The sequence below is a fragment of the Pseudopodoces humilis genome, chromosome 1, assembly GCF_049639895.1.
Source record: "Pseudopodoces humilis isolate 2021_Gansu_Grassland_sample_001 chromosome 1, ASM4963989v1, whole genome shotgun sequence".
Classification (NCBI taxonomy): Eukaryota; Metazoa; Chordata; class Aves; order Passeriformes; family Paridae; genus Pseudopodoces; species Pseudopodoces humilis.
In genome coordinates this window covers 131,762,066-131,778,309 of record NC_142200.1, presented here as the reverse complement: position 1 = coordinate 131,778,309, position 16,244 = coordinate 131,762,066, and the positions used below count along the sequence as shown (strand labels likewise).

General features: G+C 38.4%; 1 protein-coding gene across 2 annotated transcripts in view; it reads left to right on the top strand.

The window, feature by feature from the left end:
- Nucleotides 1-16,244, top strand: part of CUBN (cubilin) — a 142,717-nt gene that overhangs the window by 12,849 nt on the left and 113,624 nt on the right. For both annotated transcript variants that reach the window (XM_088057402.1, XM_005518766.3), the window contains exons 12-22: nt 1,260-1,446; nt 3,176-3,294; nt 4,785-5,016; nt 6,333-6,514; nt 7,295-7,457; nt 7,661-7,851; nt 11,774-11,930; nt 12,688-12,866; nt 13,361-13,523; nt 13,764-13,980; nt 14,972-15,102. In XM_088057402.1, the coding sequence (XP_087913528.1) occupies nt 1,260-1,446; nt 3,176-3,294; nt 4,785-5,016; nt 6,333-6,514; nt 7,295-7,457; nt 7,661-7,851; nt 11,774-11,930; nt 12,688-12,866; nt 13,361-13,523; nt 13,764-13,980; nt 14,972-15,102 (1,921 nt within the window). The remainder of the gene's footprint in view (nt 1-1,259; nt 1,447-3,175; nt 3,295-4,784; nt 5,017-6,332; nt 6,515-7,294; nt 7,458-7,660; nt 7,852-11,773; nt 11,931-12,687; nt 12,867-13,360; nt 13,524-13,763; nt 13,981-14,971; nt 15,103-16,244) is intronic.

Genomic DNA, 16,244 nt, shown 5'->3' with positions numbered 1-16,244 from the left:
GTGTATTACCACTTGCTTTTTCAATTTTCAGTGTGAAATGTGATGGTCCTCTCACACTCTGCTCCTTACCAGAATTCCTTGCTCTCTATTTTGTATTTTAGCTACTGTGTCTTCACTCATATTTAAAGATATTTATAGGCCCTTTTGTGCCCATATCTTATGTGCCCATAAGATACTTTTTCTGACTATTTACTTCATTTTAGTCAATCTATTAAAATATATGACGTCTTCCCCTAAATATATGCTAACATGCAACAGTAGGCAATCATGGCTACAAACTAGTAACTGAAGATAATAACACAGATATTTAAGTGATGGGACTACAGAATCATCTAATAAAATAGAGAAACAACTATATTAGGCCAGCATAATAACAGAGGAAATATAATGTCAATTAAGTATAAGGCAACACAGATCAGACCTTTTAAAACAACATTCAGAGCCCTAAATACACATCAAAACCCTCTTCCATCATACTGAAAAACTGTTTGGGACACAGAGGACATGAATAGATAATGGAAAAGCAAACAGAGAATGCAATACACTGGCTGTATATCATCAAAGATGGGATTGTAGCCTGTACCATGGACCATGTTCTGCTTTACCTTTAAAGATTATGTCTAGAAAATAAGAGATATAAGGTAGGAGGACATATGAAATTGAAACAGTTACAGATATTTCCATATCTGTATCAGACTTGATTATACAGAGAAGCAGTATAGGTTGCGGCGATGGAAATGGAAATACACACAGAATAAAGAATAAAGCTGAAAAGGTGATGAAATTGTTCCCCTTAAACATTCCTCAGGATGAAAATAAAAGTTAACAGCCCAAATAACTGCAGTGCAGAATTCCCAGAGAAAGGCCTTGAGAGAAATTACTCAAAAACCAGTTATCTTGCCTTGCTATTTATAAGGTTTAGGTAGTATGATTGACTTGATTCTAGAGTGATCATTCTGAAACCAAGCAAAGAGTTTTCTGACTGGCTGAAAGGGTTTTGATTTTTAAGAAAGTAATGTGAAAGAGCCCTGCTAAGAATTAACTTAATAGAAAAACCCAAAGAGATAGATAATCTGATTAGGCTTTATGTTTATTTTGGTATTCACCAGTGACCATCAAGGCCAAAAAATTCAAGGTTTTATTTCTTTACTCCAATATCTCCCCATAAAATAAGTGTAAACACCAGTCTTTCTGCTGACTCCATTGATTTTTTTAGGTGATTCATGCTGGTAGTTTATTTGATTTATTTATATCTGTAGGCAACGATCTCTGGCTATTTCTGCCTGTGTAATGTGGGCTGGACAGGCCCTAACTGTACAGAGAACATTGATGAATGTACCAGCAACCCGTGTCAGAACGGGGGGACCTGCACCGATGGGGTCAATGGCTACTCCTGCGAGTGCACCAGCGCCTGGACTGGACCACAGTGCCAGACTGCCCAGCAAGGTACAGCCAGAACCTCCTCCCCCTCCTTCCCTCCTGCCAAATGGGACAGCAGGCTTCAGCCAGTAGATGCTTGGTGCATGGGATTAACATGTGAATAAGAACTGAGTTATGATGTGAAAAACAGCCCTGTGTTTGGTGGATTAGAGGTCCCAACCCAAATTCCCTCCAAGTCAGAGTTTTCCATGAGCTTCATTTATAGCTGTTTTGTTTAGCAGTAGGAACACAACAATGAAGTTGATCTGCAGGCCCATTGGCCTTGGCTGGATGCCAGACATCCTAAAATCAGATCTCTGCTCCTGAGAAAGTGGTCTGGAAAGCTGTTTGGGAAAGAGGATCCAGTATAAGGAGAACAAGAGAATATATTGATATTTCTCTTTTGTGCATGTTATTTCATCTGTTATGAAGCAAAAAGGTCCTGATGTTCTTAGTCAAGAGGAAAAGTCAGAAAAGGTTTTCAAAAAGAAATGTAATGAAAGAAATACTAGGCATGAAAATGGTGGACTCTCAGTTTTATACTTACTGCAAGGTTCTCCCTTTTCCTCCTAATATAATTTATTCTGTTTATTTGAGAACTTTTTTTTGCCATTAATTTTAATTACACAAGGTCAGGACAGCATTCCAGTGAGTCCAGTGTCCTTGTGGCAACAGAAGTGGCTCATTTTTATTGTAGATTGCTATGAAGAAAGCAAATTACATTTTAATGTAATAGAGATTGTACAACATTCACTGATTCCCTGTGAAATCTGCTCTATTTTAGAACTATTTTAGGCCTTTTTCTATTTTCCTGAAGTATCTAACTAGTAATGTTTTATTATTAAGTCCACAGGAGAAAAAATTTTATTTTTAGCTGTTATAATGAAGGGATAGAGAACCAATTTTTATGCAGTAAGGAATCATACTATACCACCTATTCTTTTAGTTTCCAATCAATGAAGAAAAAATTTATTTTCTTACATGATCATTTTGAATCTGGTTGAAAAAAGTTGAGATGTTTTAGGCAGACATTTCAAATAAAATTATATAATTTTTACCACTTCTTGAAACAAAACAGTTTGGTGAGAATTGGCTATTTCTTTAGAATCAGTTCAACGTTAAACTACAGGTGCTTGGTGCACGCTGTAACTGTATGTGCATTATATTTTGGCTGCTTTGCAGACATATTTTTCTGTAGCTGTTTGGGCTTCTCAGTTCTCAGTTCCCATGTATTGAATGGTTCAGTGAAAGAACAGACCATGGTATATAATAAGAGAGATTATCAGGTCTAGGAATCTGACCAAAAAGAATAAAAGGAACAATAAAACTTCTTGAGGATAATTTCTATGATGTACCACTACTGAGAAAGACAATTTTGCATCATGTTAACTTCAAAATGCAAAATGATATTTCATTGGAAGGGAAAATTTTGAGATTCAATCTGGAGGTATCCTTCTGGAAGTAAAGCAGTTTATGGACACTATCATGGGACAGACTCAATATTTTTTGGCAGTATCCACATGTTTCAACTGATATTCTTTGTTCTTTTTCCAAGAACTATTCTTCTTTCAGGAAATTTGGGCTTTTTTGAGATGTCATTCCACTTGAGAGGAAGTCCTAAAGATCCTTTTATAGAAGTACTTTTAAACATTGTTTTAAATGTTTAAGAAGAAAAAGCTATGGCAAAAAAGATGTTTTGTTTTAGTCTGTACAGTAATAGCACAAAATCTGTTTAATTTTCTCTCTTTTTTTTCAGTTTGTGGAGGATACCTCTCAGGCTTGAGGGGGACTTTCAGTTACCCTAACAACCCACACAGCCAGTGGTACAGCAGTGGGGTCAGCTGCGCTTGGGTTATTGAAACTAATCCCAACAAGGTAAAATAGAGTTCAACTTAAAGAAATCCTCAGCTTATCAGAGCAAACATGACTATATTCAAGCTACATGTGTTCCTATGTTGTGATCCAATCCCCTCAGAATAAATAGTTTTTCAAAAAATAAATTTTAGATTCTTACAAGCCTTCAGGCTCCTTAGCCTAAGGATTTGCTTGGGTTAGATTTTCCAGGCTTTTTCTAAGCAGCTGAGGGTTAGAGTTTCTTAATCTACCTCCAGCTACTGAAGGGAGCTGCCCCACATTGTTTTAGAATGTGATCTGTGAATAGCTGCATGAGAAATGCTGTGCTCTTATGAGCTCCACGCATGGTTCTTGAACTGAGTTGGTCAGAGCCTGGTGCTAACAACACCAAGCCTGTGGGTTTGATCCCCACATGGGCCAACTCTTCACTTAAGAGTTTGACTCCATGATCCTTCTGGGTCCCTTCCAGCTCAGACTATTCTGTGATTCTGTGACCCCAAACAATTTCATGTTTCTGGTGTCTGAGTGCAGAAACATGGAATGCTTAATTCATACTGTCAATGGCTTTATGTAATAACAGCATTTGATTTTTTTTTAAGGATCAATTTTTAAATGTTGCACACAAATGTATATTCTGATTCTGATTGCAACTAACAATTCCACTTGTGTTATAAATAACAACTACAAAATATGCTACTCCATAACTTAGCATGAAATTTCTTACTTGGCATCTAAATATTTGATGTGTTTTGTGGAATGAATTAAGTAATTTTATAAACCAGTGCTTAACAGTGGTTTATACAGCATTACATATATTACATATATACAGCATTACATATACACACATATGTATGTGACATGTCCTTAGCCTTAAGTCTGGGAGACACCACTGTCTTCAGCAGAGCATATTACAGCACATCAGTGAAGAATATGAACAAACTTAAAGCTGTGCATGTCACTAAGCATCCAGAATCAGCTTTAGAGACACTGATTTTGTATGTGCGAAACAAGATCATTGAATCTTTTAACTCCCATTACAGCATTTCAACCATAGCAAGGGTGAAAAATTATCTGATGAAAAAACTGCCTAGGGAAACGTGGAATAATGTATTTTAAGCTGTGTTTCAAGCTTTTCCCATGGCTTGAAATTTACACACACACACACACACACACACACGCACACACATATGTATATATATATATATATATATATATTTTGCACATATAACACACACAGGCAAATGGTCTCAATTATTAATTTGTAGAAATAATGCTCTTTCCAGAAAATTTCACTGACTAAATTCTTATCTGTCTATCTTCTCTCTTTTGAAGATTAAGATTCTTTAACATTCTTTTCTGTCCTGGAACATTTCAGGAAATGACATAATGGCTCTAAAGCTCATAGATTCTCACAGTTGCATGAAAGCATATATCTGCTCTATAAAGTTTCTGCACAGATAGTGTCTCAGCAGATGACAAAAAGAGATTTCTTGCTTTCTTGCTTCTATTAGATTCTGCGTATTACTTTCCCATTCTTCCAACTGGGGACAAGTAATGAGTGTAACTCTGAATTCCTTCAAATCCACGATGGGCCTTCAGCATCAATGTACATGCTAGGAAAATACTGTGGCTTCACAGGTCCTGCAGAGCTTTTCAGTTCCCACAACTCTCTGTATTTTTGGTTATACTCAAACCACACCATTACTGGAAGCTTTACTGTTCATTGGGAATCTCAGGATCCTGGTAAGTTGATGAAATGCCAAGCATCTTCATGGTTTTGGAGTAAAATTAATGACTTATTTCCTTTGATTAGGAAACATTAGGAACAGGACAGTATTTTTCAAGGGAGTGAGGCGGAAATGTTGACATATAAATCACTTGAAGATATTTTCAAACTCTAGCTCTAGGCCTCTGCATGAATAGCTTTCAATAAATAGTTTTTTAAGGCTGCTTTACACCTCCTGTGAGGAATCCCCCAGAGAGCATGTGTTTCTGGGGATGCCATTAATTTAGTCCATTCTCTTTTCTCACAGAAGTTTCTAGTACTTCGAACAAGTAAGTCAATGGTTTGTTTTGTCATTGACAATTTACAACAGCCTAAATGTTCCAAAAATTATAGATTGTAAGGAATTGGGTTTTAAAGGATGTGTGAAGTTTTTGGTATGATTTGTTGAACATTTCTGCCTGAATTCTTGGTAATGTTAATTGGGTGATTGCTCCAGACGGTTGGGCAATCCATTTCCAGAGATAAACTTCAAATCATCTCTCATAACATTAGGGTCACTTCAGTGTTTTGTGTATTATCTAGAAACAAAATAGTGCAGTGGGTTGTGTCTTGAATGAACCATAGATTAAAAAATATAATCTCCTTATTTCTAGAAATATTTCTTGAAATGCTTTTAATATGATTTTTGGTGGGTTTTTTTTCTTTCAATTGTCACTATTAGATCAATAATTACTAATTGACAAATATGAGTACTGAAAAGTGAAAGCAGACATTTTGGAGGAAAAAGTAGCACTAACAAAAAAATCCAAAGAGAGCAATGTAGATGAGATTAAACTAGCTATTCCTGAGGTATAATACATGATGTACCCCCTCCCATTCCCAACTGTTGCACTGATGTTATTTTATTACAGGTTCATAAAACAGCCTTACCTGTCACTATATTTTCCTTTTTTTTTTTTCTTTTTAATGGAAGTAGTCTTGTAATAGAATAAAAACTGGAGACTATTTACAAAGTACAGAAATCTAACAGAAAGTCAGACTGTTTTAATCCATTCCAAACACGGTGCTTCTGTTTATTGTTCTTAAGGCATATTATTCATAATTGGGTAAGAATCTTTCTTTTACTGTGCAAATCAGGAAATATTGGGAGTTTTCCTTTTAAAATTGAGTTGCAGAATTAAGAAGAAACCTGCTGTTTTTTTTGTCTTTGTCTTTGTCTTTTAATTTATTCTGATCCCAAAGTGGTAGCTAGTTTTGACACTACAGGATGAATCATCTTCTGACCTGACATGCAATGATAAAGACTCTGTTGTTCCATGTCTCTTTCTGCTAGAATGTGGTGGTGAGCTGACAGGTACTTACGGCTCAATAAGCTCTCCAGGATATCCTGGTAACTATCCTGTAAACAGAAATTGCTTCTGGACCATCTCAACCAGTCCTGGCCTCCTCATCACATTTGCTTTTGGCACACTGAGCCTGGAATACCATGAAAATTGCAGTTATGACTATTTAGAGGTAAAGTGTAATTGTGAATTATCACAACATTTTGTGGATATGTTATTGCAAAACAAGATATTTCAAAATTTTTTTATGTACAGAAGGGGACTGTTTGAACATTTAATCCTGGGTTAAAATGCTCCTTTTTATTTACATATTCCAGCCATCCATGCACAATCAGAGACAATAGGACAGAAAGGGGAGGAGAACCTGCTTCACAGAAGTCCTGTGACAAAAAGAATGGGATTCAGTCCAAATACTTGATGGGAAGCTTTCACTTTCTTACAAAGTTCAGTCACCAAACTCCTTGTCAAATGTCAGCCCACAGAGAATTCATGAACCTATGGGAAACTATTCAGGAAAGGGATCTAAGACTAATAGTTTCATATTGTAGTTCACACAGCTGTCCACGACCTGATGTATAAGCTTTTTGTCAAATGTGACACAATGTTTACAGAATTCACCAATACCTTTTCATGGAAATGATAAGCCAGTTTGGAATAGCATGTTGAGTGCAATGCAGAGCATGACTTCAAGAAAACATTTCAACAGTGTATCTTCTGATACTTTCTTTCCCTTTCACAAAACCCTTGATGACTTCTGGCAGCAGCATTGCAGCTCTGCTGGTTTCTTAGTTTCTTGGTTCCGCTGTGTTTAGAGGAAATTTCCTATGAGCTTTCCCTTCACCCACCATCCACAATAGCTTTGGGGCCTCTGAGATAACTTAAAGAGTGTTGGTACTGTTCACAACTGGTACACATATGAGAATCCTAAATGTTGATCTATCATTTTGTCTAGATTCGAGATGGTCTTCTTCCACAAGACCCTGTCCTTGGTAAATACTGTAGCACTGGATCTCCACCTCCCCTCCAAACCACTGGTCCATATGCATTTATTCACTTTCACTCTGATGACTTAGTTACTGATAAAGGCTTCCATATTATCTATACAACATCTCCTGGTAAGTAAAATACTCAGGATTAAAGGTTGGTCTGTGACATTCTTGAGATAGAGCCAACAACACATGAATGGATGTAATTAACACTTGCTCTTTAATAATATAGTAATTCTTTTTGATTTGCAGACATTGTACAGAGGCAGCCTCAAAAGGAGTTACTGTACTTATGAATATCTCTTTTGTTGTTTTTTTTTTTCTAAATATAGCAGATCCAAGTTGTGGAGGAAATTTCACAGAGAGTGAAGGGGTTATCACATCTCCTTTCTGGCCCAACCCTTATATCAACAGCCAACAATGTGTCTACATTATCCGACAGCCAGAGGATGAAAAAATATTCCTCAACTTCACCCATATAGAGCTGGAGAGTCATAGTGGCTGTTCAGAAAATTATATAGAGGTGATTCCCTTAATCAATTGATATGAAAGTTTGATTTCGTGTGTGTACAAGAGCATATATAATTTCTGTCCCAAGGGCCAATGCAGAAATAGGTGCAAATCAAATATCTAAACATACAAATTTACTAGGGTCCAAAAGCCACAGGGGCTGAAAGTGCAGGATGGTGCATTTGGAGTGAAGCAAAGATAAGAGAATGAGAAAATCTGTCTACCTTAACACTAATTCTTAATTGTCTGTACATGATTAGGGGGCAGTTTTGACATTTGGTAAATGCGTGTCAACTGCAAGAAAAATAGAATTAATGCCATAGCTGCTATGCAGCATTTTCTGGAGTCAAAGTGTTATATAGAAGATCTTGTTCTGACACTGAAAGGAAACACACCATATAAATTTTTATATACACTTTCCCAGGGAAATGGTTGAATTACCATTCATGGAGGTATTTACAAGATGTGTAGAAGTGACACTTAGGGACGTGATTTAGTGGTGGGCTTGGCCAAGCTCAGTTTACAGTTGGACTGTGAGATTTAGAGGTCCTTTCCAACCTTAATGACTCTATGATTATATATACATATGTAAAGCTGGGAGTTTATTGTTGCCATAACTGAAATCTTACAAGTCTAATTCAGGAATTGTTTTTATTCTAAATCTAGTTGTCAAAGAAAACAAAATGGTACAGATTCTCTATATGGAAAATGTAATAATAATGCAGTACTAATGTCAGTACTTAGTGCGATCCACTTGAGGTGACTTTTGCTTTTACTTTTACTCCTAGCTCTCTTCATTGGTTTGCAATGTTGTGTTACATACAAATTTGCAGCTGTAGGGTGCCTTTTAAGTGCATGAGATAGCATGTTTTCAATTCCTTTGTTATCCCTAAGCCCAGTTTTGTGCAGCTGCCGCTCTGCACCCCTTGAGCTGGCCGTGGAGGAGGTCTGGTGCAGCGCTGTGCGGGACAGGGGCAGGGCCTGTCCCCCATCCCTGGCCAGGGAGCAGGGCTGTCCTGGGCCGAGGGCACCTGCTGGGCTGGGCATGCACTGAGGCAGGCCAGGATGGGGGGCACAGGGGGAACCTGGCTCAGCAGAGCCCCTGGCCGGGCACGGCAGCACTGTGGGGAGACAGAGACTGACCGGGCTGCAGGGGCTGACATGGGTCCTGGACAGTGGCAGGGTGCAGGTGGAGGCAAGGCTGGCCCCAGAGGGTCATGGTGGTGCCCTCAGAGCCTGACAAGCTCCCTGTGTTGCTGGCCATGCCCCTTCTCCTATCATGGCATCCCTGTTCTCTGCGTTATGCCCCGGCTCGCCACGTCTCAAGGCCTCTACTGTCGTTCCCAGCCTGTATTTCTCTGTACAGCCATAAACACCTCATCCCACATGGGATGGCTGCTTTGTACTGCTGCCAGTAAAAAACTGTGTCTGTGCTGTGCAGAGCTAAACAGAAGGAAAACAAACTGGGCACGGTCAGCAGCTGGTTTGCGAAGGTGCCACCGCAGCTGAAGCAGGAGGGAGCCATCCCTGTGGCCCCAAAGCGGGGTCCAGCACTGCCAGCCATGAGGCTCAGTGGCAGTGCAGGTTTGGTTTTGTATTTAGTCTCTTCTTGACCAGTGAGGAACAGGCCCCTGTGAGCTCTATGCTGTCGGTATATTTTTAAAAGATGTTATTGTGTTGACATTATTCCTTTCTCTCCTGTAATTCAAAGACCTAGTTTGGAATGAAGTGTAATTAGTTTCTGAAATGAGAGGGGAAGTGTGTTTAATGAAAACAGACAGCTTTTGTTTGTTTGGCCTGCTGCTCCTCTTGCCTAATTGCTGGCAAAACAGCAGCTAAATTCACAGTAGCCAGAGAAACAAAACCATTTCTGTTGAACACCATCGGTTTGTATTAGTTCAGCAAAGCATTTACCTCACTGCTGATCAGTCACAAGCCCTTCAGTTTCCATGTGCTTCTGCCCTCCTCTTCTTCCTGCCCTCTTACTCTGTGGCTCAGCCCAGAGCAGAGAAATCGGACTGACGTTTTCTGGCTGGGACAGTCAGTAAAACCAAAGTACTGTGCTCTGTTATTAAGGCCTGATTTTTCACATGTGCTTTTATAAAATACTGTCCCACTGGTTCATCTAGGGAGATAACTTTTAAGTTACTTTAAAAGTCACTCTCCAACAACTCTTTTGTCACTTTGGAAAGGTGCATTCCCTGGCTATACCTGGCTGTACCAGGAAATATGTAGACTTTCCACAGGGACCAGACACAGCTCACAGCACTTTCTCAGGAAGGGATGTTTAGTTTCTTGCTAAGTAAGGCATCTGCAATAAGAAATTAGAGACAATAAAACTTATTTGAGAAAGGCTGCGACATGATGATGCAGAGGTAAGATGCTAGCCAAGGCAGCCCATTTCCCACACCATCCTTCTAACTGGCAATAGGAGACATTACTCAAATACACAGTTTAGAGAACCTGTTATTTTTATCGCTACTCACTGGACTATATAAACAAAAAATGTAAGGAGAAGTAGATCAAGAAAAACCTGTAAACTCCTGTGAATTACTGTTCTGGAAGTTGTTCACTGCTTTCTAAAGATTTACTACATATTTTGGCACAAATTCTGGTATCAGCTGCTCTGCTGTAAATACTGAATAATTATATCATTTTAAACTCAAATTAGTGGGAAATTGGAAATATCTGTTAGTCAGAAAGACATCTCACCAGCTTTAGACTGCAAAGCTGGGCAAGCAGGCCAGCCACTGCCTGTTCACCAGGCTCATAAGACTTCCTTACCTTCTCTCCCAGCCCATGGATGAATACAGCTGAGGAAGAAAGAATTCTTTCTTCCTCGGAGAGGACCTGAAAGCTGGATGTCCCTGGTTTACTAGTGAATTCACTGGAAGGATTTTTTGGCTTTGACACCACATAGATGCATTTAAAACCAGTTCCATCTACATGAATTACCACCACTTTAACAGCAGAAAAAGGTGTTTTGTTTTTGGGAGAATCTTTGGGACAAAAATTGCATATTTTTGCTTGGGCAGAGAGCAGAGTACCTGTCTTTTGGACCTCAGGTTGTTGCTGCCCACTTGAAATGAGGCAGGCACCTCAGAGATATAGTAGGGCCCTGCCTGGATCCCTGGATGTAGCTATTCTTACTCGTGGAATATGGATTCAGGGTCTGAAGTCTTGAAGTACAAATAAGTCTTTCCCTTCTACTCCCCTTGATAATCAGGATTTATAATCAGCTTTAGGGAAAATAAGATACATTTCTCCTTTGATTAGCAAATTGCTTGAGGTCAGTAGACAGGCAGTGCAGAAGGTAAAAGCTGGATTCCCTGATACAGCCTCATTGCCATGATCATGAATTGAACCCCTCAGATAAAGGAGTGAAAAGATGTCAGATGCTTTAGGGACTTGGAGTTGCATCTCCTGTTAGTAAGCTGTCTGCCTGCATTGATGTATGAGTGTGATGGGACAGATGCTTGTTCTGGAGAAGTGCCATTGAAAAATCACTGGAAACTTCATGGCCAAAGCAAGAAAATCAAAAATATCCTTTTTATCCCCAGCAGATCTTAGTGCTGGCAAAAATTTCACAGCTGTCATTGGTGAGCACCCTACCTCCCTACCTTACTTTTGGAAATGTAGGCATAAATAGTGCTAAAACTGTGGTTCATAGAGAAGATCATTTAATCTTAATGTCCTGTGACAGCAGCATGTGTTTGTGTCTTCTGTGCTGATCATCTGATTGTTCCTTGGAGCTCTCATAAGTCCTGTGCTTGTGCCAGTTACTGTGATGGCTCTTTGCCCCTCTCATAAATATGTAAACCAGTTATGTATCCTTTTGTTATGTAGCAGCTCTTGTGACATTATAGTTTTATCTGGATATCAGATCCTAATGCTTTTATGATCTAATACTTTTCTTTCCTCTTTTTGATGACTAGGTTCGAGATGGTGACAGTGAGTTGTCTCCTCTTATTAGAAAAATCTGTCATAATACACTCATGTCTCCAATCACTTCTACCAGCAATAGTCTTTGGATCAAATTCAAGTCTGGTGCTTCCGTGCAGAGAACTAGCTTCAGGGCTATTTATCAAGTTGGTAAGAGGAACTGGGCATTTGCACAGTGAACTTATATGTAATTTGGACATTTTCAGTCTTTTCCATGCTATATTATTCATAAAATAGGTCAAACACAAACTTCAAAAGAAAGGAAAGAACAGAACAGAGCAAATTTATTTATTTTAAAAGATGTCTGCAGCAGGTTTGCTGTAGGCACTCCTAACATGCTTGGAAACATGTCCTTTGTTACTTTTGACCATGAAATTACCTCAGATGTTTAGAGCATATTGCTAATAACAGCAAGGTTGTGTATTTGATCCTCATATGGGCCATTCATTTAAGAGTTGGACTTGATGATCCTTGTGGGTCCCTTCCAATGCAGAATATTCTGTGGTATGATATTAATGGTTCTGTGATATGGTACTAATGATTTATCACTTCATGCTGACATACCAAAGATGTTATATCTTCAATGCCTAAATCTTTTTATCTTCATTTTGCCTATCTTTAAGTTCTTAACCACCAACAAGGCTATCTGTGTCTGTGAAACAAATGAGTCAAATCCATTAGTTTTCATGGGCACAGTTTGGTCTTCTGTAGGTATAGCATGTTTAGGCTATACCTATAGTAATTTTTTCTTTTAAATATGTTTACTTGAGTGATCTGTAATAAGAAAGTTTAGGGTTGGTTTTCTTCTAATTTCATAATGTTACTTGATACATATCATACATCATCATTATGATACATTCCTTGAAATCATGCATTACAAGTCCTGATTCCTGGTCTCTCTTGGCAGCCTGTGGAGGTTCCTTGTCTGGAGCAGGTACAATCCATTCACCTTATTACCCCAGGATGTCCCCTCACCCAAAGACCTGTGAGTGGATCATCTCCCAGCCAGCTACCAAAGTGGTGGTTCTCAACTTCACCAACTTTGACATTCGAAATACAAGCACTTGTGATTCAGACTACATTGAGGTAAAGAACAATACACATATACTGTGAATAGTAGATACATATTTGCAAGTTCCTTCTAATATTTATCTCCACCAAAGCAGAAATTCTTGGCAGGCAAGCACTCTTTTCAGCAGTCACAAAAGCTTTTCCAGATTCATAATGGGATCCCAAAGCTTTCCTTGGTTCTCCAAAGATGTTATGATTGTTTTGATAATCAGAGATATGTATCAGGTTTCCTTAAACAGATAGGCCTGGTTTGGGGGGTTTATGTGCCATTTACTACTGAGAGTGTAAGATCTCTTCTTTTCTCCATCTGACATACTTTGTGTGGGACAGTGCTTCTCTGATAGGCATAAGGTTGTATTTTGTGTGCCTATAGTAGAAACCACACTGAAGAAAGGGTAGGGTTGACTTCCTAAGGATCTCTTTTATATAGTTCTTATTAATTACTTTATGCTGAATCCTTGAATGTAAGAAAAATTTCTATAGGATATTTTGAATACACTGTTCTTCAGGTCAGAGATGGCAACAACGGAGACTCTCCTATTTTGGAGAAATACTGTGGTGCAGCTGTACCCTCTAGAGTGCAATCCACACGGAACAATCTCTATATCAAATTCAGAGCTTCCTCACTTGCCAACCTTGGCTTCAGAGCTCAGTACTGGCCATTAGATACAGGTAAGGATTGTTCAGCTGTTTTCTGTGTAGAATGTTGGTACTTTCCAAATTTTCCCACAAGCTGAAAACAACTGGAAATCAAGTTTTAGGATGGCAGATAAATTCTGAATCAGTTACCATGTGGTATGCATCAAGGAAGAAAGACTATGAAATTTCAGAAAGAAAAGTAACCAATATTATAAGTGTCTAACTGCTTTTTTATAAACATATTACTTGACCTGATATTTTAAATCTCTGCAGTATGTGGAGAGACTCTCACTGGACCGTCAGGAAGCATTACAAGTCCTGGTTATCCAGATGTGTACCCACATGGGATTAACTGTACCTGGATTATCAATGTTCAACCTGGCTACTTTATCCGCCTGACATTCACTTCATTTAACTTGGCATTTGATTATGGTTGCAGAAAGGATTATCTTGAAATATATGACAACAGCACTGTGCAAAAATTGGGAAGGTAAATATGTCCATTAGCTTACAGACCTGTGTTACTGTGGAGTGAGCACTGTTCTGACACTGACATTCAATTTACTTCCTTAAATTTTGTGTATAGATTATTTTCTCTTCATCACAGAAACAATAGCAGAAATTTCTCTGCTAGGATAGCAAAGGCAGCTTGCTACTTGACCATGGAATGAGAAGCACATTTAATAAATAATATATTTGGAGAAAGTAAGTTGTGTCAAAAGGATAGCTCTTTTAAGGACAGGTTTCAATAGCTAGCTTTGTCCTGCTCCATTAGCATTTTGATTTATGGAAAACAAATTGAAAAGCATTAATGTATCTCTGCCCAGAAAAGACAGGATTTTAAAGACTTGCAGAAGTGAAAGAAGGATTACTTCAAAGGCTGAACATTTGTATATCCACAAAAACTACATTTTTTGGGATTTAATTTTCAATTTCTTCTGATACATGATTTTATCTTAGGGAAGAATATTTTCTTTTATTCCACTTTTCCAGCTGGTATACAAACAAGGTTTTCTTGTTGCCCTAGAATTCAGGAATATTTGAACTGCTTGAGAACAGTATCCAGCTGCAGCTATAGACTGTAAAATAGTTGGCTGGCATGGCAGTATTTTGGAAAATATGGAGCAAATGACTCTCATAACGAAGAGCATTATGCAATATTAGTGTTTGGCCAGCCACTCTGACTCCTACAAAAGAACAGTCTTTTTTAGGTACAGCACAGTATAAATTCAAGAAGAATTTGACAACTTGATGTAAGTCAGAGTTTCTTCTGTGATTTTGCCACACTTTAGATTTGTACCCTTGTACATGTAGTGTGCTGTTTAGTCCCATGATACATATGCCTGCAATCTGTATCATCCAAAGAAGAAAGCCGTGTATGTGTAGCTATTCAAATTTCACTGGAAAGTTGAATTCTCTTCCAGTGATACAGATCCTTTAAAAAGTACTGCCATTCAATTTGGGGTATCTTTTTTCTGTAGATACTGTGGAAGATCAATTCCACCATCTCTCACTAGTGGTGGCAATATGATGACATTGTCCTTCACGACAGATCACAGCATTGCATCTGAAGGCTTCTCAGCTAATTATATCTCCCTGGATGCATCCAAAGGTAATACGTCAGGCTGTTCATTATGCAAATTAAATGTTTTCAGCTGTCACTGTAAATAACTACTACAAGAAACAGAATCATTATTTTCTGTGTTGCCAGAAGACTTCCTGGTGCCTCTTCTACTCCTTCTTATTCATTCTGCTTTATTCAAAAGATTTTTACTCCCTAGGAAAGCGGAAAGCAATTTCTGTAAGCAGCATTGTTGCTTTCTTTAAAAAGTCAGTAAGAGCTGACATGGCAGAACTGCATGAATTATTTAGGAAAAGTATTTTCTGAATTTTCTTTGTCCATTCTGAGCTGAGTATGTGTGATCTAGGAAACTTAGTGATCATGGGCAACTCACTTGAATGGGAAACCCTTGGGTGCCATAAAAAATTAATTTAGTCTCTGTAAGGTTCAGTATTGATGGTGGGTAGAGAAAGGTCAATTAGGATGAAATTTGAAAAAGCAGCAAAATAACCTGAAAGCACAAGCTATTTTTTCATTACAACAGAGTGCAACATTTCTGTCTCCGCCAGAGTTCAAGGCTCCTGTTATACATTAATTCCCTTCTTTAAGTATTTTCTAAAGGGCTAAGACTTCAGTGAGGTTAAGGAAGAATGACTGCTCATTATCTCAGTTCTCTTTTGGACATTAGGAGGATTTTTTTTCACAGAAAGGGTGGTTAAACATTGGAATGAACTGCCCAGGGAAGTGGTGGAGTCACCATCCCTGGGTGTGTTCAAGAAACAACTGAACACAGCACTTAGTGCTATGGAAGGTAGGGGGACAGGGTCTGCCTAGCAGAACTAAACCACAAAGAAGCACAAGGGAAATAATATAAAAATGATAATGTGTTTATAGCTGAGATGTTTGCTATCCGTCACTATCCAGTTTCTATGTGGTTTCCATGTAGTGCAGACTACAAGGGATTTGTTAGATGAATACCAGAAATTCATAGTACTCATCTATGCAGCTACAAAGTACCAATGGCTGTTCATTGTGTGCTTTTAATTTCTTTAATTTTCCTAATTCCTGAATTTATTCAACCTGTTTAAAAGCACCAAATTTTCCAATTCCTAACTGCTTTCTTGGGGATGGATATCTTGGGAACATTGGCTATTATTTCATCTCTCAAGCGTGTGTATAGGCAGAACCAGTAC